The 23,294-nt window shown below is 45.7% G+C and overlaps 6 protein-coding genes across 6 annotated transcripts; 3 read left to right on the top strand and 3 right to left on the bottom strand.

Annotated features, from left to right (window-relative positions):
- Positions 1–417: 417 nt before the first annotated feature.
- On the bottom strand, positions 418–2,025 carry GGS22DRAFT_183486 (uncharacterized protein; the record flags this gene model as incomplete). Its single annotated transcript, XM_047964095.1, has 1 exon — positions 418–2,025. One exon carries the CDS (start codon positions 2,023–2,025, stop codon positions 418–420), a length of 1,608 nt encoding a protein of 535 aa, XP_047823974.1.
- Positions 2,026–6,279: 4,254 nt separating this feature from the next.
- GGS22DRAFT_150089 (uncharacterized protein) lies at positions 6,280–6,757 on the bottom strand. Its single transcript, XM_047959255.1, has 2 exons — positions 6,578–6,757; positions 6,280–6,515 (listed from the first exon to the last, which is right to left on the bottom strand). The coding sequence occupies exons 1-2, from the start codon at positions 6,638–6,640 to the stop codon at positions 6,384–6,386; spliced, it is 195 nt and encodes a 64-aa protein (XP_047823973.1). The 5' UTR covers positions 6,641–6,757; the 3' UTR covers positions 6,280–6,383.
- A 1,545-nt stretch (positions 6,758–8,302) lies between these two features.
- On the top strand, positions 8,303–9,105 carry GGS22DRAFT_150087 (uncharacterized protein). The gene is made up of 2 exons (XM_047959254.1): positions 8,303–8,733; positions 8,879–9,105. Exons 1-2 carry the CDS (start codon positions 8,438–8,440, stop codon positions 9,090–9,092), a joined length of 510 nt encoding a protein of 169 aa, XP_047823972.1. The 5' UTR covers positions 8,303–8,437; the 3' UTR covers positions 9,093–9,105.
- A 405-nt stretch (positions 9,106–9,510) lies between these two features.
- GGS22DRAFT_194340 (DNA mismatch repair protein-like protein MutS) lies at positions 9,511–12,593 on the bottom strand (the record flags this gene model as incomplete). Its single annotated transcript, XM_047965490.1, has 9 exons — positions 9,511–9,938; positions 9,991–10,139; positions 10,186–10,460; positions 10,510–10,910; positions 10,970–11,021; positions 11,112–11,381; positions 11,436–11,476; positions 11,525–11,846; positions 11,898–12,593. The coding sequence occupies 9 exons, from the start codon at positions 12,591–12,593 to the stop codon at positions 9,511–9,513; spliced, it is 2,634 nt and encodes an 877-aa protein (XP_047823971.1).
- A 421-nt stretch (positions 12,594–13,014) lies between these two features.
- On the top strand, positions 13,015–15,327 carry GGS22DRAFT_8906 (YVTN repeat-like/Quino protein amine dehydrogenase). The gene is made up of 6 exons (XM_047968347.1): positions 13,015–13,380; positions 13,452–14,069; positions 14,139–14,593; positions 14,685–14,718; positions 14,838–14,876; positions 15,006–15,327. The coding sequence occupies exons 1-6, from the start codon at positions 13,159–13,161 to the stop codon at positions 15,183–15,185; spliced, it is 1,548 nt and encodes a 515-aa protein (XP_047823970.1). The 5' UTR covers positions 13,015–13,158; the 3' UTR covers positions 15,186–15,327.
- A 3,088-nt stretch (positions 15,328–18,415) lies between these two features.
- On the top strand, positions 18,416–22,585 carry GGS22DRAFT_150080 (glycosyltransferase family 20 protein). Its single transcript, XM_047959253.1, has 4 exons — positions 18,416–18,923; positions 19,197–21,183; positions 21,243–21,906; positions 21,961–22,585. The coding sequence occupies exons 1-4, from the start codon at positions 18,901–18,903 to the stop codon at positions 21,999–22,001; spliced, it is 2,715 nt and encodes a 904-aa protein (XP_047823969.1). The 5' UTR covers positions 18,416–18,900; the 3' UTR covers positions 22,002–22,585.
- The last annotated feature ends 709 nt before the right edge of the window (positions 22,586–23,294 follow it).

The following is a 23,294-nucleotide window of genomic DNA, read 5'->3' as shown; positions in this document are numbered from 1 at the left end:
GAAGGAAATACAAACTTAATTCAATACCAAAGGTTGCTAACAGGTAATTAGGTAGGTACGGATGGAGTCATTCCTGTTTGCAACTCCCATTCAGCATAGATACACCATTGTTACACGCGTCCCGGGCACTTGCATTGGGGCAACTATGCTTCAATAGAATTGGCCATTAAAAAAAACTGAAAGCCACCTAAAAGAAATTAAACATTTAATCTAATGAACCTAGACCTTTCTATAGGTCGTTGGAAGTGCCATAACACCATGCTCCATGGAAGTAATACAGAAATAAGTAGAAAGGAACCATAGCATCGGAACTCCGAGCATCGTTCACTAGGTGATAGATAAGAAAAAAGGTATCCATGCGTGTTGAAAAACATTGGTATATAACTGTCAACTTCCACCCCAGAACTAAAGGTCATATCATTTTAACCACACCAAGAGTTCATCTAGTTCCGAAATCAGGCCGATATGCTCGACATATGTGTCGGGTCGAATGTAGACATAAGTAGGCTTAGAGCAGCCGAAGTCATCGTGTAACCGATTTCCAATATCGGTATGTCCGAGCGCATTGTCGGAGCTGGCCTTCGCGTTAAAGAGTATATGAACTTTGGTTTTCTCCGAATTGATTTTCTCAAACTTGGATCGCGCTTCCAGCAAGGCCTCTTTCGTGGCAGCTTCTTGGCCAACTCCGGAGAAGAACACTAAATGGTGCGTGTCGGGAGTGAGAAGCTCGTGAAAGTATTTCTCGCTCCCCGCACTCTCGATCTTTCTGTCGGGAACTCGATCGCCTCCCACCACTAGTCCGGTATGGCCTGGTGTCGTGCCTACGAACGAGCTGTCCTTATAGCTAATGCCGAATTCTGATATAAACTTGAAAATGTTGGCGCGACGGCTCTTGCTATTGACATACCAGGGCAAAACCCAGTTGAACAGTACGTTGCGGAAGGTGACGAAAAAGGGGTTGGAGGAACATCCCCACGTAAACATCTTATCCGAACTCTCGAGTAGATGTTGCCCAATTGGTCGGCGTTCGATGTCATAGCTGTCTAGGAAAGAGTCTGGACGTTCGCCACGGATCACTTTTGCTAGCTTCCACCCTAGGTTGACAGCATCTTGTATCCCTGTATTCATCCCTTGAGCTCCCGCCGGCGAGTGGATATGGGCTGCATCGCCTGCGACGAAGAGACGGCCATCACGATAGCTATTCACACCTCTATGGTGTAGGTGGAACCTTGTGATCCAGGTAGGGTTGTACAACTGCCCTGCATCAGTGTGGAGGTTGTCCAACATGGTTTGAAAGTCTTCAAGTTTCAACTCGGCATCCTGATCTGCGTCCATTCGCGATACCACGACTCGACACGTGCCATCCTTCAGCGGGAAGACGGCAAGAGAACCTCTACCCATGCAGAGAGAGAATCGATCCCAGGCTATCTTGGAGTTTCTGATAGAAGCGTCGCAGAGAATGAAGTCCTGAGGATAAGCCTCTCCCTGGAAAGTAAGACCTGTCGCTGCGTGTCGCACAGTGCTATGCGCTCCGTCGGCGCCAACAACGTACTTTGCGCGAACGGATTCTTCAATGCCATCTGGCTTCCTGAATGTGGCGGTGACGCCTTCCGAATCCTGGACAATTGTCTTTGCTTCGAGCCCGCGCTCAACCGAGAAACCGTATTTCGCAAGGCACTCATCAAGGTATACCTCTGTTTCCACCTGCGATATGATGAGGATGAGGGGGAATGCTGTGTCGTCGGCGAGACCAGAGATGTCGATATCAGCCGCCTTTTTGCCGTTGATGTAGAATGTAGTACCACGGCTTAGATTCCCCCGAGCGATGAAATCTCGAACGTTGCCATGTCGGTTGAGAAGTTCCAGAGTGCGAGGTTGAATACCTAGAGCCCTAGATTTATCTGATCTTTGCAAATCCTTATCGATGAGACGAAATGGTATTCCCTGGGCAGCCAGCTCCAGCGCCAATGTCACCCCTGTTGGCCCTGCACCGACGATTAAAACGTCTGTCTCTGTTACCACCATGATTTAATCTGGATTCTAGTTGGATAAAATTTGCCGAGGAAACAGGGTTGTGGTACGCAAAGAGTGGTCTAGATTTGTGGAAGACGCACATGGAAGGTGGCGCCGATATTTGAATAAAAAGGACATCGGTGCACTGGCAGTATCGATCGATGGTCCTTTGAAGGGCTATTTCACCAATTGATCTAAATATCGCATGACGCGGCGAAGCCGTGTTCACCGGGTTATTCTCGCGACTTCCAACGGCCGAGTGCGTTTTCTATTTCCGGATTTCAGGGGACTTCGATCCTGTCCGTCTGATGGGTAATAATCAGACTGTCAGGTTGATACCTACTCAGCGCCGCACGTTCCCTTAAGTCTGAAGCACACACGAAATTTCCAGCATTCGTAGCAGTGTGACTGCGTAGGTACCCAGGTAGGTTACAATAACAACCTCCCTGACAGTTACACTGGCATGTGCTGACGGTGCCAGGGCGGACTTCTAGCGTGCCCCATCCTCAAACAGTATTGCAGCTAGGACGATCACATAACAGAATATCCAATTAGAAGGACTGATAGTCTGGAAACTCGGCTGCCTAGGGCTCATTGGGGTAAAGGGTTAGCTGCGGGATCTAAAACATTTGGAGATCCTCATTCCTGGAATGGGAAACGGCAGACCGGGGCGGTCCGGAGTGGCTGAGTGGCTGGCAGATATTTCAAATTTGGACCGGTCCTAATCTTTTTTTCCCTCATTTACGTGAGCGCGGAAACATCGCTCACTATTCTTCCGACTTCTTGGATGTTAAAAAAGCGAAATGAGGCTATGGTCGAGTAGATCTGGAGAAAAAAAACATACGGTGCTTACTCAGATTCGGTACCGAAGAAGCTAGTGGAGACAATCCGTCGATCGTGGAGGCCGTTTGATCATGATATCAGCCGTTTCTTACACCGATCGCAACTACGTAACGACACAACAACGCAACAACGCAACTACGCTATAATCATGCAAAGCCCTTTTCCCATTCATGGTTCTAAATCCTATCCATTCAAGTGGGACTTGACTCGCATCAATACGGTCTTGACAATTTACCAATTTAGGAAGGCAACACTAAATCCGGGACTTACCAGTGACATATGTACCATGCAGCCCATGTATGCGCGATGTAGTGAAACATACCTAATCAGATAGCCCTCATTAATTCTCCGTGATGCCGTGCACATGCATTGCATAATAAAGTGCCTCAACGTTTACTTTCCTCGGTTGTATATATAGTACAAGATGCGCTCTACAAAAAGAGCTTTCTATCGAAACTATGAATCTCTAACAAGTACCTTCATGAGATTTCTCCTACCGCAAATGTCGCGAAACGAATTGTCTTTAACGATGCTAGACTAATGTATATATTCGCCAGCCTTTTCAGCGCCAATCAGCTTATTGGATTTAGAGGCTGTCCAAATCGACACTCCATACTAAAAATCCTTCGGACCCCGTCTTCCTACCGCCCCAGAGGAGTAGCTTAGGTGTAACGATGATTACGTATATGTTTGTTCACCTAGGTAATCAATAGCATGATGTCGGTACCTGGACAATTCAAATACCCCGACCGGTTCTAATGATACTCAATACCGATATAATATTCTAACGCCTTCAATTGCATAGGAGGCAGAATACAGTCAGAACAAGCCGCCTATGTGCTAATACTTCCACGCGTTAAACTATCCCCTGCCCTTCTTAAATAGGTAACCTACTCTTATTATGAGGGCAACTGTGTAACATGAGGGATGGATCAAACTACAGTGGAATACAGTGTGATTAGCACATTGATTGTATTTTCTGACTCTATGCGATGACCCCTTGTGGCGGTAAATCTGATTTGACCTAAAATAGTTTACAAAGTCACTACACCTGTGGAAACTCAATTTTCAAGAGGGAGTAGTCCATACAAGTACCTAAGCAGTAGTGTAATATTCATACAGACGCGATACATACCTACTTACACGGAGTTGATGATTGATGCTACTAAGTAGGTACTTAGGTACCTACCTAAGTAATAAGAAGCCGGCAGTTTACCAAAACCAGGGTAATATATCCAAGTCGGCTGAATTTTCGGTAGCCAATGAGGTAGAAGGCCATTGCCAGCATTCGTGTAAATCAGGTCCGAGGCAAACTTGTCCGTTCGGGACTCCGGTTCGGTGACTCGCTTGTTAACCCCCCCGGTTACCAGACAGGAAGTCGCTTACCTAATAGTATCATACCATTCTATGCGAATATTCAACAGTTCTACTATACATACCTAGTAGGTAATTAAACTCGCTCATAATGAGGGGTTGATGTCTAAGGGGTTACTGACTGTATACTTCATTATCAGAGTTTATGAGGAGACTCAAATTTAGATCAGCTCTGGATCTCAACTACTATACTGACCTACCTGAGTACTTGCTTAAGACCACCATTGTTACTAACTCTATAACTCAGTCAAATTCAGAAAGCAGCCAAGATGTATTAAGGCATCAAACATAAATGATGTACCTACGAGTGTGTTACGTAAGCAAAACCCCAAGTCACAGGTACTGGAGGCCAGCATGGGGATATCTAATGCTGGATCACGATAGCAAACAAAACAATTACCTTATCAAAAATGTGATAATAAGGCTTATTGGCTATCGTGGCACAAGAGCGAATAATTATTCAAGTTTTAGTCATTAAGTCATTCCAAGGAATTTTGACATTCTAGGCGTGATATGCGGTGCCACCCCCTTACCTATAGATAGCACGAATTAGGATTGAAACCTATCCACAGGTTCGTCCATAACTTTATGCTTGTCTCGGCAATTGGACATTTCTCCATAAGCCGTTGATCATGGCCATGTGTTGCGTCAGGAATAGAAATAGCTGAAGAAATAGGACTACTTGTACGATGCGCAATCAATGAAAACCCACAAATCACTCTGCTTCGACCGAGACACAGTCGACGCCATGTACTCTATGGCGCAACGCCTGGTAGTTGTTTTTTAACTCGTATGATGCCTTAGAAACTCCTGCTTTCCAGGCAGCACGATTTGTATAACTGACTTTGATCACAAAGTCGGGTGGAAGTAAGCTGTCATGAAATGATGACCAAGACAACCCCAACCCTAACCACTACCCCAATGTTGACATATAAAGAATTAATTTTGTATAACGCGACCAAATTTTAGGTATTGGTGATACAGATTGATATTATTTTAAAGCCTACTTGTTCCAATTTTAAAGATCCAAAGCAAGAAACTCCCCTGCATTACCTGTATAGATCATATAAGTGCAGTTGTGTACAATGTAAATCATGAACAGAAGCACGCTTACCTAATCCAAGTTCAACCCCTTGTTCTTACATAATCAATCAAACTGGGTTATTCCACAGCAATTATTCCATATGGATATATTTTACAACTCATGTCATATACACCATTCACACTGAATATCTTTCGATATTTGAGACTAATCGTGCTGAAATGACACTTACACTTCTGGATCCTATCAATGGATATATCCGCTTCTCAAGCAGGTACAAGCGCTGTATCTATTACAGAAATATTAGGTAAGCATTGCTTATGTCAGGTTTTGACTTAGAGCTTACCTAAGCTCCCATGATTAGCTCAGCTGAATGCGGAATTATTAAACAAAAGCTCTGCATACCCCAGGAGCGTATCTCCTTTCCTTTAAATAGACCATACCTTTCTATATGGACCTTTTCTATCGCTAAATAGCCCTATTACAGGTATACCGCAATCAAATTCATGATCGGGAGGGTCTTGAATCTTGATACACGTCTCTTAGCCAGTGCGGAATAAGATAAGCAATTATTTCATACTGGATGTTAAATCCATGCTAAAAGCTACACCCAGCAGCGACATGTCCGCTAAATTTTAATAGACGGCCACTATAATTTAGGCCTTCTTAACGAGCATAAGCTCTAAAGAAAAACGCCAGATTGCAAGAAGGTATTCCAATTTAAACTCTCAGCGCCTGCCAAATGAAATCAGACCTAGTGGAAGAAGAAACATGGGCCGGAGAGTGAATGGGCTGACGAGCTGGATTCAATTATCCTATTTGTTAATAGTTCCTATTCAATTTTCGATCTTTACAGGTCTGTGGGCGAATATCCGCTATTGGCATATAGACAATGCACCAATCTATCAGAAACCCTACGAAAGTACTGTAGCATGAATGAGTTGATCTTTATCATACTGTTCTCACATAAGTCAGTTGCGTTTTGGCACACCTTGGTTATGATATTATGCTATCATAAGTCTCTTCCAACCCCATCGCTGCTTTCATTTTGTCAATCTACCGTCCCTCTCATGGTCCGCACATCTTTTCAGGAAGGTCAACATTTGCGTTTCTACGCCGCAACCTCCTTGATCTGCTTCTCGATAGGTTCATATTGACGCTTCTCCGTCTGGCTTTCCTTTCCTTCAAGGGCCGAGTCGGTCAACTTGATAGGTCTATACCGCTCAACTAAACCGGACCCAACCTAGACATCGATGATCAGAATTCAATTCACGTCCTATGTAACGCAAGACTTGTCGGGCTTACCTCAACGGGGACTGCCAATGCCACGGTGGCGAGGCCGGCGAAGAAGATTGCTGATACACGCATCTTGGATGAGGATTTGAAATAGCGTTAAAGGTGAATATCTTGTAGAGAGTTGATAAGATTGATGAAGGGGGCGATGATGGTTTATATATGATGAACGGTCTGATGATTGATGCTTATATCGTGACGGAATCTTTGCTTAGAATGAGTCGAGATCAGGCGCGGATGAATCAAGCTTATAATTGAAGGATGATAGCATGTGTACGGTCCGATGGTCCCAACATCGTTAAGCTTTGCTGTCGGCGCCATAGGACTAGCAATGTAACCGGCGCACCCGGTAGCACGGCTATGTTCCCCCTGACAGAACTAACGAACGTCGATCCTTTCTGCTTCCGTGCCTAGACAAGGGGAGATAATCAATGGTCGACGGCGTGATCTGGCGTCCTATTCGCGCACCTTCCCCTAAAAGTAACGGGGATAAATATCCAGAGACATACGACATATTAAAGCGAACGATAGATGCAGCGTTAGCTCGCTCACGTGGGCATGAGCCGTCAACTCATCCCTTGTTTGCGTCATGCTTGCGCCTTAGGAACGTTGCTTCGAATGTTCCTGATACGTCTAGTGAAGTAACCTCATACTCAAATCATCTTTACATGCGGCGAGAAATTCGCATGCCCTAGCCAATTATTGATAGCCTAGGGGAGGTAAGCCGATCACCCGGGTTACGTCGCATGAGGAATCGGGTCCGGATTGCATTGATCAACGGGTCGGACTGCTACACAATCCCGTTACCAACAAACAGGTCGCTTCCTTAGATTCTAGAGGTCCAATACGAAGCATCATAGACCGGTTAGCACAGCCCAACAAGTATTACCCTTGCACGTCCTGTCCCGAACATGTCCTATTCGGGATTATGATATTAAGCATAGATCTAGATAAAACCCACTATTCCAATCATCGATCTAAATGCCGCAATCCTGAATGATAGATATCTGGAGAACCTGGGGAGCAGACATAGCTTAAAAAGACGTGCATCGCTAGAAATCCTCACTTGGAAAAGTGGATATTCGTAAAAAGGGGGCCTTATCGGCCCTCCGTCGCATGATCGACCTAGGATATTCATTAAAACTAACCATCGAGATCAGTCAACATTTCCTGGGCGCTTGAAACACCTCGGAAGGTCGCCGATTGTGATTGTAGCACCGAATGCTTCCAACATACTTTTCGCCCGGGAGGGTCACGCGAGCTCGTTCCAACATATCCGTTGGTAAGACCAGTGAGAACAATCACACCCTCTCGACGGAGTCGAGATGTACATTGGGCCTGATGGCTTCAAAACTTACAAGTGAACCCCAACCACCTTCGAAAATGAGCACCTCAGATGAGCTCATCTTATCGCCATCATCTTCATTCACTATGGAAGACCAAGATGAGGAGGCGGAGAGGTTACTGAGCGAAAATCCGGAGACCCGGAAAGGACCGAATCGGGGCCGCTTATGGACAATTTTTGCCATACTAATAACAATAACGAATATTGTCTTATTCTTGATATCCCTTGCGCTCTTCTCTGCGACAAGAAATGAGAGAAACCAGCTCAACACCGAGTTACGGCAGGCATCTACCTACAGTAAGAACTAGCCACTGCCGCAATGAATACGGTGGCTAATATGCAAGATAGGCCCCGTCTTTGACAGGGTAGACTTGGAGATGAAGCCAAGGGTCGTCCAAGGCACGCTATTTCCAGCTAGGGAGGGAGCCTCGATCGCACGAGAACTCCCTAACCCGACTGCTGACGAACTATGGGATGAATGGGAGCTGAGTCGCTTCTATCCATTGACACGAGACGACATCGTCCGGATGGGTAAAGACCCATCTACCGTGCCCAAGCTCGAGAATTCCGATTGGGGACTGGGCGACGACGCTTATGTCGGCGCGTTCGATGTGTACCACCAAATCCATTGTCTGAACACTTTACGCCATAATGCCTATCGAGACTATTATCATCTGAAAACCCGTAACCATTCCGTCATAGGCCTCCCCGAAATACATATCAATCACTGCGTTGATATACTCTTGCAGGCATTGCAGTGCAGTGGTAACGTAAATTTGATGACCTATCACTGGGTCGCGGGGCAAGAATATCCTCAACCTGAGTGGGTTTCTCTCTTCTCCATCTAACGTACTCGAAGGTTTCGCTAACGTAGCGATTTTAACTAATTTTAGTATGTAGGTACACGATCACATAATGGGAGCTGACATACCCGACTTGAAAAAATCTGACAAATATTTGGAATCTAGGTCTATCAACCGGCAATGCACCAACTTTGAGAAACTTACACAATTCCGAAAAGAAAACGGGCTCGATCTGGAGAAGTACATCCAAATAATGAGAAAGTCGTTACATCCGGGCGTGAAGGAACGGCATCAAAGTGATGCTTATTATTATTGGTATAATGAAACCAATCCCAACCACGTAAACGGGGCGAATCCGGGTGAAGACTTCAACATGTAGGCAAACATGTAACGTGTCTTGGTTGATATCAACTGAAGTAATACAATCTATATCCTTCCCTATGAGGATACCGAGTTTATCAATGGGATATACGAGGTACAAATGCCATTCAGCGTGATAGTTGCTCGCGGCCCGATTCCGAAATAGACATACGTATTCATGATAAGTTATTCTTCTCACACCGTTGAGATTCGTAACTATTATCGCATTAGCGACATATCCCTTGCATCAATTCGCAACATACGGAAATGGTGCGTTGGATAGGATCGGCTGTGAAATAAAGACCAAGCTAGATCGGAGAAACTTACAAACTTGCGTTAATCAAAGCTTAGGTAAAGCTCAAGCAATATGTAAGATAGGTAAAGAAGATACCAGTAGTGTGTGATGGCTAGAAAACCCTAGGCTCTTCATTTACCCTTCATGGCGATTCTTCTTCAATTTGTTTATCGCGTTCAATGTCATCCATTCTAGATACAAACTCGTCTTGAAGCCTTTTAAGGTAGCTACCCAAAGCAGCATCGTCCATATCTGACTCTTTTAATTGAAGGAGAGTGTCATACAAGTTCAGAATTAGCTTTCGGCGCCGAAGTAGCCTCCTGGTCTGCGAGTCTTGCTTCTTCCTCTCGATGGTCTCCGCAAGCGTCTTTGAAACGTCTTCTGCGATTTCAATGAATCGTTCTGGGAATCCAATTGCACGTGCAAGATTGAGGCCGTAATTTTCTTCCTGCATAGGTCCCGAGGTAATCTTATATAACATGGTCATCTTTGGATTGCCGCTATCCATAGTGTGGGTTTCGGTGGCAAGGTGCAGATTTAGGGCTCCTGGTCTACTCCCCAATACTTTCGCTGATCACAAATTGAGACGGTATTTCAAATATTATTGTGCCAGATCACTTACCAAGTTGCTGAAAATGAGTTGCAAACCACACCAGAGAATTGCTCTGGATCAAGGCTTCGGAAATGGCGAGTGCAATAGCTAGGCCATCTCTTGTGCTAGTCCCACGACCAAGTTCATCGATGATGGTTAAGCTTTTTTCATTGACATTTCTAGGACTGGATTAGAATGAATTGCACGAAAAGCGGTTAAATATACCTCAATATAAATGCCATTTCCCTCATTTCAAGTGAGAAGGTAGACATGTTAGCCTCGATGCTATCATCTGTAGACATTCTCACGAAAAGTTGTTGAATCACTGGAAAGGCAGCATATTGTGCTGGCACAAAAGAGCCGATCTGAGCCATTACTTGGAGGAGCGGTATCATTCGGATGTAAGTGCTCTTGCCGCTCATATTACAGCCGGTGATGATTTGGAATCGGTGTTGCTCATTGGCGAAGACATCATTGGGAACAAATTGTTCCGTGTTGGCCTAAGAATAGTTAATCTTTAGAATTATACTAGACCTGAAATTGGCTTACTCGTTCGCAAATAGGATGCCTTGCCCCTTTGAGGGCTAAAGCACTACCAACCTCAGGTCTTACATAGTCTCTTGTCGTAGCAGACTGACCGAACGCCGCCATCATATCTAAAAGCGCAATGCTTTCACATACGCGAAAAAGATTCGGTACGTGAGCTCGAATCGCGTCTAGGAGTTCCTGAACTAATTTGTCGCTGAGCATTATTGCCTCGTTGTAAGAATCTGTAATGCGGTGGTTGACTTGGACTAAGACTAGGGTTTGGCATTCAATCCAATTACCCTTGGAAACTTTATTGATGAGAATCTCTGGGATATCTTTGTCTTCGAAGTCGCTCTGTCTTAGGCGTAGCCAATACTTGCGGTTGTCATCGAATCGAAGCTCAGGGTTGATATCATGATCTCCTGGGACAATGGTTATAACGGCACCCAATAATAGCCTTATTCAACACAGCATAACTTACTTATTATGTCTTCAATGTGTTGTCCAACATCTTCTGTTGCCTCCTTGTATGTCTGGCGAGCAACGTCTAAGAGGCCGTGAACCCCGCACCATAGAGAAATTTAGCCCTTGTGCTGTAAGTAATGAATTCATGAGTTAGTCACCTTGACTGCATATGTTCTCTGATTTCTCATGTCAAGAGATGATTTCGTAGCTGTCACATCTTCATTGATTGTATCAGAGATGAGATCTGCGACGGGTTGAGTGAGCTCGGGACGACATATTTCGCGGATTCTAGTTAGTAAATCTGAACGTGCAGCGCCCAATGCTTCATACAAAGAAGACACAGCAGTGATGAAAGCCTTGACACTTAGAATATTATTGATAGCTTGCGCTGAGTTTTGGATCGACGACTGGTTGGGCACGATGACAAGCTTCGCCACATAGTTAGCTAAAGATGGAAGTCGTAGACTCATTCACCCACTTACCGCAGTGAGAAGTTTCTCCATGTCTACAAACCCCTTAAGAGCTAAAACAGGTTAGTAACAGGTATGAAGATAAGTGTATCGGCTCTAACCCTTTCGTATTTCGAAGAACATGTCTTCTTTCACGGTGAGTTCATCTAAAGCATCATAACGAGGGGTAAGGGTATTTTCAACTTGACAAGAAGGCTGGAGTATGTTGCTTCGTAACATTCTTAAACCCATTGGTGTAAGAGTCTCGTTCAGGAGGCCGAGGAGACAGTCTTTTGATTTTGCATTCTGCAGATTTTGTATGAGTTCGAGAGAGTGAATGGTGGAGATATCGATCATCATTGTATTCTCTGATGGTCGATAGCTGACCCGCAACGAGTGAGATGCGATTGATACGCAGCAAGAAAGCTCTACGTACTTAATAGCCTATTGACAATAAGAAGCTTGAAGGGGAAGACAGGTAAGAATAGCACATACCGCAGCAAACGAGCATGTAGCGTAGAAGTTGCCCTCAATTGCCACCTTAATGGCCTCCAGGTCTTCTCTGAATGCCAGATTTTGGATGAACTCGAGACCGGCATTCTCGGACCAGTACTTACGATCGAGAGGCTCGATAGTTACATTGGGAAGTTCTTCCTCTATAATTGAGACCAAGCTAGATTTAGGGTGTGGGGGAAACGCTGTCTTGACAATTAGGATTGTAGATGGCTCATACATCTGTATCTTGTGAACCGTCTTGACATAAAATTGAGAGTCACATATCTGGCTTAGAATAGCCTCATTTGTAGTGATATTGACGAAAGCAAGTCCAACAGTAGGCGATACACCACGAGCTTCGGTGACAGCACAAATGATCTCGTGTGGCTCGGAGCCCCAGACAGAAGAGGTTGCGCGAGACTTACGCCCTGAAGCAGTACTTGTATGACGGCGCTGTCTTGAGGGATTTGAGTGCGACATGCTTGTTGCTGATCGACTGCCATTGTACGAGGTAGATGTAAGTTGACTGGCCGAAGTGCTCGGTCTCGGCAGATCATAGTGTATGCCTTGTGGATGAGGAGTAGAAGACGTAGTGCGAGAAACAGATTGACCAGAAATACTATTTCGTCGTGAACGAGAGGATGTTTCTTTACTTGAAGACATCTCAGGCCTTTGAGAGCCAGGAAAAGGTTCCATTGCGAAGGTAACTTTCAATGCTCGACAGAGTATTGATGATGACTACATCTATGAATGAGATGAATTGAAATTCGACTTAGCTTTTCGAGTTCTAGAGAAATTCTCCTAATTTGAAACATGACTTATAACTCTCAACAAGATAAGGAAAGTTCGAGCTTGATGGAAACTTTGAAGGATTCGATTTAATTGACTCAAGTAGCACCTACCTGATATGTAGAGTTTGAATTGAAGCGAAATTCCAGGCGACGATTTCCAAGGTTGCGACATCTGGGTGGTTCCTGCAGCTACCCCAGTAGCGATCAACCATCAAGGTTCTCATTTGACAAGCCCCAGAAAAAGAAAATAGGATAAGATAGTGATAAAGATAATGATAAAGATAACGATAACGATAATTATTTTCAACTTTTGTTCCTCATCCACCCCGCGAAGTCATAATTCGATTAACGAGGAAAGCTAGTCTATTCGCCGGTTTGAATTGAAAATTCAGAGAAAGAATTACATTCTTCTAAACTTATATCCTAATTACTACCCACAGAATTAGCATCCAAGCGAAAATCTCCATATTATGGCTACCATAGCCCCGCCGCCCTCGAAGCGACAGAGACGCGAAGCTCTAGAGCGCACCCAGATCCAACAAGATGTCACACCCCCGGTTATCGAAGCCGGCTCCTTCAAGGCGCGATTCGTAGACAACGACGGGAACCAATTGGCCGATACGATAGAAGTACCCCTAGCAGATGCGACCGAGAAAAACGTGTCTTTGCTGCTGAATACTTTACTAGGAAGGGTACGATATTTGTTCTAAACATTACGCTTCAATTATGGCATGGCATGTACTAAAGCGTTGTCGTCTCGTAGGAACGTGAAGAGTTTACACCCTATCGCTTTCGCATACATATACCCAACTCAGATGTGGTTGTCGATAACTACCCGACACCGTCGGAATTCCTAGCAGTCCTCCGTAAACATGGCATCGAAAATCCCTTCGAAACGACGATAACCTTAGCCGCCGAGCCCCAGGCAGTATTCAAAGTACAAGCCGTGACGCGCATGTCAAATAGGATACCGGGACATGGGGAAGCCATCTTAACAGCGCAGTTCTCGCCCAAGACGAGCAGTCTACTAGCTACTGGGTCCGGCGATAACACGGCGAGAATATGGAACACAGATAGCGGGACGCCAAAGTACACTCTCAAAGGCCATACGGGTTGGGTCTTGGCGCTGGCATGGAGTCCGGATGGGCAGAATTTAGCTACTGGTAGTATGGACAAGACCGTTCGGATATGGGACGAATCCGGGCAATCTTTCGGCAAGCCGTTTAATGGTCACTCTAAATGGATCACGAGCATTGCATGGCAGCCATTCCATTTATGGTGTGACGACACGCCAAAATTAGCAAGCGCTAGCAAAGATGCCACGATTCGCATATGGATTGTGAATACTGGTAGGACAGAACACGTTCTCTCTGGACATAAGGTGAGTTTTTTTTATCATTTTAGATTACTCACATTGTCGATGTCGGCAAAAGGACTAACGGAAACGTAGGGTAGTGTTAGCTGCGTTAGATGGGGCGGAACGGATCTTATCTACAGTGCCAGCCAAGATAAGACAGTGAAGGTATGGGACGCAGTGAGCGGGACGCTAAAACATACGTTGTCTTCGCATGCCCATTGGGTGAATCACCTTGCGCTCTCTACGGATTTTGTGCTCCGGACAGCCTTCTATGACCATACAAAAAATGTACCGGCATCTACGGAGGAAAAGCGGGTGAAGGCGAAGGAACGGTTCGAGAAGGCGGCAAAGCAGCAAGGCAAGATAGCTGAACGGGTCATCTCCGCCAGTGACGACTTCACGATGTACCTCTGGGACCCGGCTCAGGGGACGAAGCCCCTAGCACGTCTTTTAGGGCACCAGAAACAAGTGAATCACGTTTCATTCTCCCCAGACGGGAACCTGATTGCTAGCGCTGGTTGGGACAATCACATCAAGATATGGGCCCGGTAAGTCATCGACGTCTTATCTCAATATGCAAGACTTGGAATCTGCCCAGACACATGTACCTTTACACATGGCCGCTAATATGACAAGCAGCGACGGGAAATTTCTGACGACATTGCGAGGACATGTAAGTCAACACGATCTCAAATTAGCCCTATCATCGATATGATGCTTTATGCACCATCTTAATGGCTTTACTGGGGTTCAATGTTAGCGACGTATGACTCAACTACTAACTTTCGGTAGGTCGCACCTGTATACCAATGTGCTTTCTCGGCCGATTCGGTAAGTAATCACACCCTTAGCTTTTTTCAACCTCTTGCGGATAATCGCCCTTGTTTATTGGATGAAAACTTATCTCGGGCATACTTTGCGAGATTTTTTTTCCCTCAAGAACTGACATGTGATTATCAGCGCCTTCTCTGCTCTGGATCGAGGGATACTACTCTGAAAGTATGGGATATGCGATCTTTCAAACTATCGGTTGATTTACCCGGCCACGAAGATGAGGTATATGCGTTAGATTGGTCCTTGGATGGCCGGCTGGTTGGGTCCGGAGGGAAAGACAAAGCCGTACGGCTCTGGCGAAATTGATGGAAAAATGATGTTTCAGAGCTGAGTCGAGATAAGCTCATTGTAAACTCATTGCCGGGCTCCACCACCTTGGAAGCTGGACCGCTCTAGCCACTAGAACTGCATAACGTTACATACAGATGCCCTCGTAAATCATTTATTGGCGACTTCTCATCATAGTGACAGAATGGAACTTTAGAAATGGATATACGAAACAATATTCGGAAAAGGATTGAGAGAAACATGAACCACGTATGTAACCCACAGTACATAGTATATGCGATTTCGAAAGTCACCTAGGCTGCTAGGTGACTTCACGACCCCCAACTGCCCCAACGTCGAGTATCAACATAGGTAAGTTCAGCGATCCAGTGAGGTGGCACGCGAAATGCGGGCCGTTCCTGCATAAGTTTTGAGAGGCCATGAGACCGTGCCACTTCGGGAGCCTATCCGAGTCGATAGATTTGGCTATGTAGATCTTTTTCAGGTCAAGTCGTAATATTATCATATACGCGGTTCTATGTATGTTCGGTGAAGAAAGCGACAGATGGCGATTGACTCGCAAGTTTCGCGTTAGGCTATCGCCATAATGGCGTAGACACGACGAAGGCATGTTACTAGGCGTCTCTCGACGTGTATAGCCAAGCGCTTATTTCCTTCAGACGCGCTTAATTAGTCTACCAGCCTACCATGTGGAGGACATCGAGGGAGCATGTGCTGAGTGGTGCCGCGAGACCATCATGCAAGCCTCCGCACAAGCTAACGGCCAAAGGCGGGGTAAATTACGATATATGCGGTTCGTTGGGATACCAGGTCGGCTAGCAGGTATGGGAATCGAGTGGGAATTTGACCAGATAACTTCGTAGACTGGTCGAGACATCACACGCCAAGGATGTAACGTCCTTTCATGCTTCGAACTCTTCCAAGTACTCGGTCAGTACTGTCGCCAGAATTTGGAAGCGTTTCGTTGTCTGTACAGCCGAGCCGCACTATTCAGAGGAACCCATCAGACGGAATGTTAACTTAGAGGGTTCCCGTATCTATCGAACCAATACCTAGACTCCACATAGGTGAAGCTCTTCTTAGTGCCTAGGATCGTGTACTCGCTCTTGGCCGTGGCTGTAAATGGGGCAGACGATGCACAGTCCAGTAATTGCCAGCGATCTACTCTTCGCCGCGTGATCAGAACCGGGTCCGACCCGTATGCGCGTTCTTCCAAAATTGCGAGTTTCCTCTCACGATTGTGCATTTAGTAACGAGCATATATGCATGAGTGCTGTGATTCAGTTAGTCGAAACAAAAGCCATGAGGGAAGTTGAGGGTGTGAGCCAATTAGCACAGCATATAGAAAATTTTGCATTCCCCTGCAGGTCAATATATTCGGGGACCCGGGCTACGGGCAAGCCGTAGAAACATGTGAGTTTCTCTGAGGCTTCTTGGGCATCAAGGGGTTGCCATTCCAAGGAAGCCGCGTTGATTCTGCATGGTTTTACATGTTAGATGGTTCTAGGCTCACTGTAAAGTCCAAGGTTGGTTATTTCCAGTTATCACTTTTCAAGATATAGTGATTTGAGATAGAATTTTCGACGAATTCACGAAAGGTGCGGCTTAATTGAGCTTAATTTAGGTATTAATGCATCATGGTTTCGGTAGGCTAAGACGGCCAATTACCTTCGTATTCCGCCGGTCTGACTGGCTTGAATCCTTTCCTGGCTGACGAGTAACATCGTTCATGATTGGAGAGATTAAAGGAATAGCCACGGCATCGGGTAGCTGACGAAACCTCCAGGTCAAGGAGATACGGAGGGATAATTGTAGATTTTTGAAGCTATCACGTCTTTGGAATTGTCCGCAAAGACCCGACCGAAAAGGTTGCATTGCGGGGAAAACCGGTCGCTCACTAATGGCCCGTGCCGGTAGAGGTGAAAAGCAGCCAATGGGACGTCTCGGAAGGACAATGTGCTCGGACTCTGGTGTATAATTTACAGAGATACCATCAAGCCGAAGTAGAGAAACGAGTGGTAACGAGAAACACGACGTTGAAACTGCGGAGCTCTCTTTGAGTGGAGAGAAATAAAAAGAACCAAGATAATAATGCAGAAACCGACGGGAATTTCGGCATCTGTTGGGATATGGTACGGGCATAAAAGTTCGACCTCGAATACTCGCGATGGTTATTATGAGTTACATCCTTCTTTGGATAGAAAGTTCTTGTCTGTTCTTGACATGAGCTCGGCAAGAAAAGACTAATAATCAACTTCACCTTTAGAGTGTGTGGGTTCTATACCTAGGTAGGTTGTAACGAGTTAGCTTCGGACCAAATTCTCCAGGGTAAAGTCAATGTACTATGGTAGGAGAAAAAAACGGGCTGGATCGCTGGATCGGTACGCATACCTAGTACCTAGGTAGGCTGGTAGGGAACTTCCTAGAAAGCTCGATCTCCCACATAGGGCTGTGATCCTCTTGTCAAGTTTTCAAGTTGCCCAGCCTCTTTGCTGTTGCTTAAACTAAAGCCTCGTATCGGAGCAAAATGTCCTTGGATCATTCAATTTCGATTTAAATTAAAATCGATGTTGCCCGAGACGAAGTATCAAGTCATACAAATATTCTTGATCTTTGTTCATTGACGTCTTTGAGAGGGAGCTATTTCTCCTATGTATTGTACAACCCGAATATGTCAAACATCGAGGGATTGGTAAGAGGGTTGAGATGATTTAGTTGGCTTCAAAAAAGGGCCGTCGTTGTTGTAAAGTGGAGAATTGACCTCTGAATGAGAACATTGGATTTTGTTAGCGACGGCGTTGATGTTTCTTAGTTTGTCTGGTGTAACACGGCAGGACGGCAGGAAGGCAAGGAAAAAAGACCAGGACAGCAGGCAGAGAAGGAGAGCTTCAAATGTTCCAAGGTTTAGATCCATCGATGATAGCTGCGCTAAGACCCTAGTGATTACCGTTTAACCCTGCTAGAAGCTCCGCCGCAGCGCCGTTAGGTAAACTGGAAACAGTACGTGTATAGACACTGGACCGGCGCGGGAAAGGTTACAAGCTAAGAGGTATTCTTAGTTAAAATTTTACCTTTCTAGTACGTCACTGGTCGCACAGTTCATTAGTGCCTGGCAAGTTCTGCGGGTGTCATCCTAGTAAAGAATCGACTTCCTACTGTAGGTACAACATGTACCCAAATTTAGTTCCCCAATTGATAGTATGCGTACAACTCATTGACATCGATTTGATCCAACTGCTCCCCAGCTTACCCAGCTTTAATATGCTGGCTAAAGCTCGTTTTCTTGGGAGAATTTTATACATCTTGCGTCACTTTTACCTATCATAAACCGATAAAATCGATAATCTTTTTCTTACTAACCTGTCCCGGTAGTATCCGTTTAGCTCCCGTTCCTCTCCGCCGTTCAATCACCCGACTTTTAAAGGGCGTCCGATCTCAAACTTTTTTTTTCAATTTGGACTGTAGCTGAGTGACTCGAAGAAAGCTTGCCTACTAACTCACCCTTTCAAACACGATACGCGCACGATACACGGGTCTCGGATCACCTAACATACAAACATCCCTACGAAAACATTTAATTCTTTCCTATGAACTTGCAATATTACAACTACCGTTTAACCTCTCGCGGTCCCTACCTATCCAGGCTACCATAGCAATTGTAGTCTGGTTTGTGTCAAAATCAACTTTCACACACAACCATACTCAACTACATTAAACTCGATTATTTCCCACAATGACTATCTTCCTAGCTTCATTGTAAGTCTTCCCCATTTATGTTATATAATCGCAAGCTTGCTTTCATTGTCGCGAGTTGAAAGTTCGACCATTCAAGTGCTTGGTCACTTGGTCATTATTTTATATTAGTGCTAGATCGAGCTCCCGAGATCTAATTGTTCTCTGCCCTGGTCCTTTGGTGGGAGCTACGACCAACTTGCATGAGAGACGTGCACCAAAGTGGAATCTCAACCCAATCATTCCCTGTGGAACATTTTTACTCATCCGAGTTTCATCTAACTTTCCACCTGCTAGGTTTCTACCAAAAACTGTCTACTTCAAGCTGCCGGATGCGCCACCCTCCATTGAGCGTCAAACCTACCGGCAGAACAACAAGAAGAAAGCATCGAAACGCCCCCCTCTCGAGCTTCGTACTAGCCTCTTTCCCGACCCCGCTATCACCCCTCCTAGGACACCCGATGAGCAAGATGCCTACCTCGACGATGGGCTCTTTATAAACGAGGACGGTCTACGTGTATTAAACGTATCGGACGATGAAGAATTCAGGGCCCCGGCCGATAAAGAATCGCCAAAATGGGGCGGTAGAGCGAACCAGCCGAAATCCCGAGCGAATTCACCACCTCCAGCTTCTCTCCTAGAGCATGCTAGGACCCTGGAAAAAGCTAAAGAGCTTGGCCGACAAGGAGTTCTCCAACCTCGATCGAGCCGAAGCGACAGCCACGACAGAGTTTTTGCCCACGCCAATTGGCGCATAGTAAATGCCGACCAAGGCAATGGTGGCCTCCGTAATGCGGCTGACGCTGCGGCTCGCGATGTCCATGGAGAAGAGTACTCTTGGGTAGGTACTCTGGGCATGCCAACGGACGCGCTCAAAGGAACGCAGCAGAAGGATGATATCAACGACAGATTCATTACCGAGTTCAACATGTATCCCGTTTTCTGCTCGGATAAGGATTTCGACGGACATTATCTACATTTCTGCAAGCAAATTCTCTGGCCTGTCTTCCATTACCAGATCCCTGATAATCCAAAGAGCAAGGCATATGAGGACCACTCGTGGCAATTCTATGTTAACCTCAACCAAGCATTTGCAGACAAGATCGTGAAGAATTGGAAACGAGGTGACACGATATGGGTCCACGATTATCACCTGCTCCTGGTACCGGGAATGATCCGCAAGAAGCTTCCGGATGCGAAAATAGGCCTATTCCTTCACGTCGCCTTTCCATCCTCCGAGGTCTTCCGTTGCCTAGCCGTCCGAAAGCAGCTGCTTGAAGGTATGCTTGGCGCGAACCTGATTGGTTTCCAAATCCATGAATATACGCGCCACTTCCTCCAGACGTGTAGTCGACTTCTCGCGGTAGAAGCGACACCCGACGGCATCCAATTAGAAGATCGATTCGTGAATGTCATGAATCATGCCATTGGCATTGATCCTGTCAATCTCAACGCCCACCGCGAGGATGTGGAGGTAATGAAGTGGATTGAGATCATGCGAGACCGATATAAGGACAAGAAAATCATCGTCGCTCGCGACAAGCTTGACCACGTCCGCGGAGTTCGGCAGAAGCTGCTTTCCTATGAGCTATTTCTTAACAAGAATCCTCAATGGAGAGATAAGGTTGTTCTGATCCAGGTCGCGTTATCTACTGGAGAGAAGACGGATCTCGACGCTGCTGTGGGGGACATTGTCACCAGGGTGAACTCAAACTGGGCCAACCTTGCGTACCTACCCCTTGTCTATCTGAAGCAGGATATCCCATACCCTCAATATCTCGCCCTTTTGACAATTGCAGATGCACTTATGATCACGAGCCAACGCGAGGGTATGAATCTCACATCCCACGAATTTATTGTCTGTCAGGATGGCAAATACTCTGAGAAAAAGCATGGATCTCTCATTCTGTCGGAATTCACTGGGACCTCGTCACTTTTTGGCAACAAAGAGTTGACTGTTAACCCATGGAGCTATCGACAGTGTTCCGAGGCTATCAAGCAAGCCCTCGAAATGTCCGACGAAGAGAAAACGGAGCGATGGGATGCACTCCGCGAAATTGTTAGCCACCATACTGGAAGCCACTGGTTCTCAAAATTCTTGTCGTCTCTCGACCAAGTCTATGAGGAGCAGCACCGCCATGATCAAACATCCGTTCCTCGATTGAACTTGAACACCTTAGGGCAACGATATTCCCAAAGTCAACGTCGGCTCTTCTTCCTCGACCTAGAAGGAACTCTAATTCCCTACGGCCCGATGAACGAGATTATCCCGATGAATCCTCAGGTAGGTCATGATAATTATACCATAACTACTAGGCTTCGGCAATACTAACAAATCCTTAGCGTACCTTAGATGTATTGAATGATCTAGTTGAAGATACTCGTAACACCGTTTACGTTATGTCTGGACGCCGACCAGAAGAGCTCGATCGCCTCTTCCGCCTGGTTCCTAACCTAGGCCTCATAGCCGAAAATGGATGCTTCATCAAGATTTCTGGGAAGAACTCCTGGGCCGAGGTAGCGGATCACAACAGGGTCACCGCGTGGAAAGAGGCGGTTAAGGGGATACTTCAGTACTACCTAGAGCGTACCCCCGGATCGGATATCGAGGATCGCAACTGCTCATTGACATTCCACTACAAGAATGCCGACGACTACGCAAATGCGGAGCGCCAAGCAAGCGATTGGACCGGACATATCAACGAATCTTGCGAGGAGCAACGAGTTCATGCAACCCAGTTGGATAACTGCGTTGTGGTCGAATCAATCGACTGGACTAAGGAGACAGCCGCCATCCAAGTCTATCAAGACACGGTCAAGCAAGCGCGGGAATCTGAGGAGAACCCTGTAGACTTCCTCATGGTTATTGGCGACGGCCGTGAGGATGAGAAAGTCTTCAAATGGGCTAACAATCTCAATGGTAATGGCGGGGTAAAGGATGTTGTCACCGTGAGCCTGGGTAGCCGAAATACCGAGGCTACCTCGACCCTAACGCAGGGTGTTAGTGGTAAGTTGTCATCTATCATGTTCTGTTATTAAGTTGTACTAATTATGGCCGCAGGTGTTCTTGTTACACTACAAAAGTTGGCCGGGCTTTCTTAGGAAGAGAGGCGGTTTGTTTCGGCTTCTGCGATGGAGCAGTTACGCTCAACATTGCGGTAGCTGGTTGGCACTACTGGGTGCTTCATGATTTTAATTGGACATGGCGTTGGATGCGGCTTAGTACCCCTAGTACTAGGTATTGATCTAGGAGGGTAATTCGTATATTTCTTTTTACCTAAGCAAAGACTTCCCCTATAAGGTCCTTGTACCAAAATTAGGGAACTTAGCATTAAAATGGTGTTGGTGAGTTGGAAAGGTCTGCACGTTTTCCCTGGCAGATCCCATTTTAGATCTGTATTACTATCCGCCTAAAAGCAAAGATTTCTTTTTTTCTTTCTTCTCTCTTTTGTCATGGCGGGATATAGATCGGTCGGACTACAAAAACAACTTAGGCGCCGGTTACGTAGCGACAGGCGCACGCATGCTACGATGGGACGACGTTTGGATCAGTTACTAATGAACATTGTTTTTGGTTGAAGATATTATCGGAGGTCTAGAATGTCCTGTACATAGAGATGGTGGTCCCGACGTTCATTCGCGCGGATCAGCTACAAGAGTGTACGAAAGAAAAGAAAATCTCCTAATCAACCGAGTCTCCTGATACACTATAATTCTACGCTGCTGCTTTAAGACGACTATTACTACGACGGGCACTTTTATACGCGTGTCTATGAGGTTGGAATTAGATAATTCAGATGTAGAGGTTGTTGGAAACCATACGATGTCTTTACCAACTCATACGATTGGTACCCATAAAGTCGCAGTAGAAATAGCTCCATACCTACCTACATACGCATCTATATATGTTTAATTGTTAGGTCATAGTCTGATCATAGTCCCATAACTTGTCAAAAATGACAAAAAGATATTGAAACGTACAACACTGGGGATTCGCTGGTCGTCACCGACCCAACTACTGATCCAGCGGTAGCCAGCTTATCTATGGGAGAGCGGACGGGATCCCGAGTTCTCTAGCTCCTATGGTCGTACGTGATAGTTATTGTTGTTACAATTGTATATATTACTACAATGACATACACCGTATCGGCATACCTAGCTGTTATCACCTATTTACTCCAGTAGGTACACAGGTACCCACCTAGGTAATGGAGTCGTGAATGTAGGCGTCAACTTTCATCCTATATTCTCAGCTCTCTTTACTGAGTAATTGGTATTAAAGATACTCAAAAAGCCAGTAGGATAGACGGATTGACTTGGAAGTTTGGCGTTTATAGAGTATGTAGCCTGCTGTGTCTGTTGAGTTATCATCAGTATCTGCGACTCCACTGGCGA

The sequence above is a fragment of the Annulohypoxylon maeteangense genome (assembly GCF_022496945.1).
Source record: "Annulohypoxylon maeteangense strain CBS 123835 unplaced genomic scaffold GGS22scaffold_1, whole genome shotgun sequence".
Taxonomy (NCBI): domain Eukaryota; kingdom Fungi; phylum Ascomycota; class Sordariomycetes; order Xylariales; family Hypoxylaceae; genus Annulohypoxylon; species Annulohypoxylon maeteangense.
This window is presented reverse-complemented; position numbering and strand designations above follow the sequence as displayed.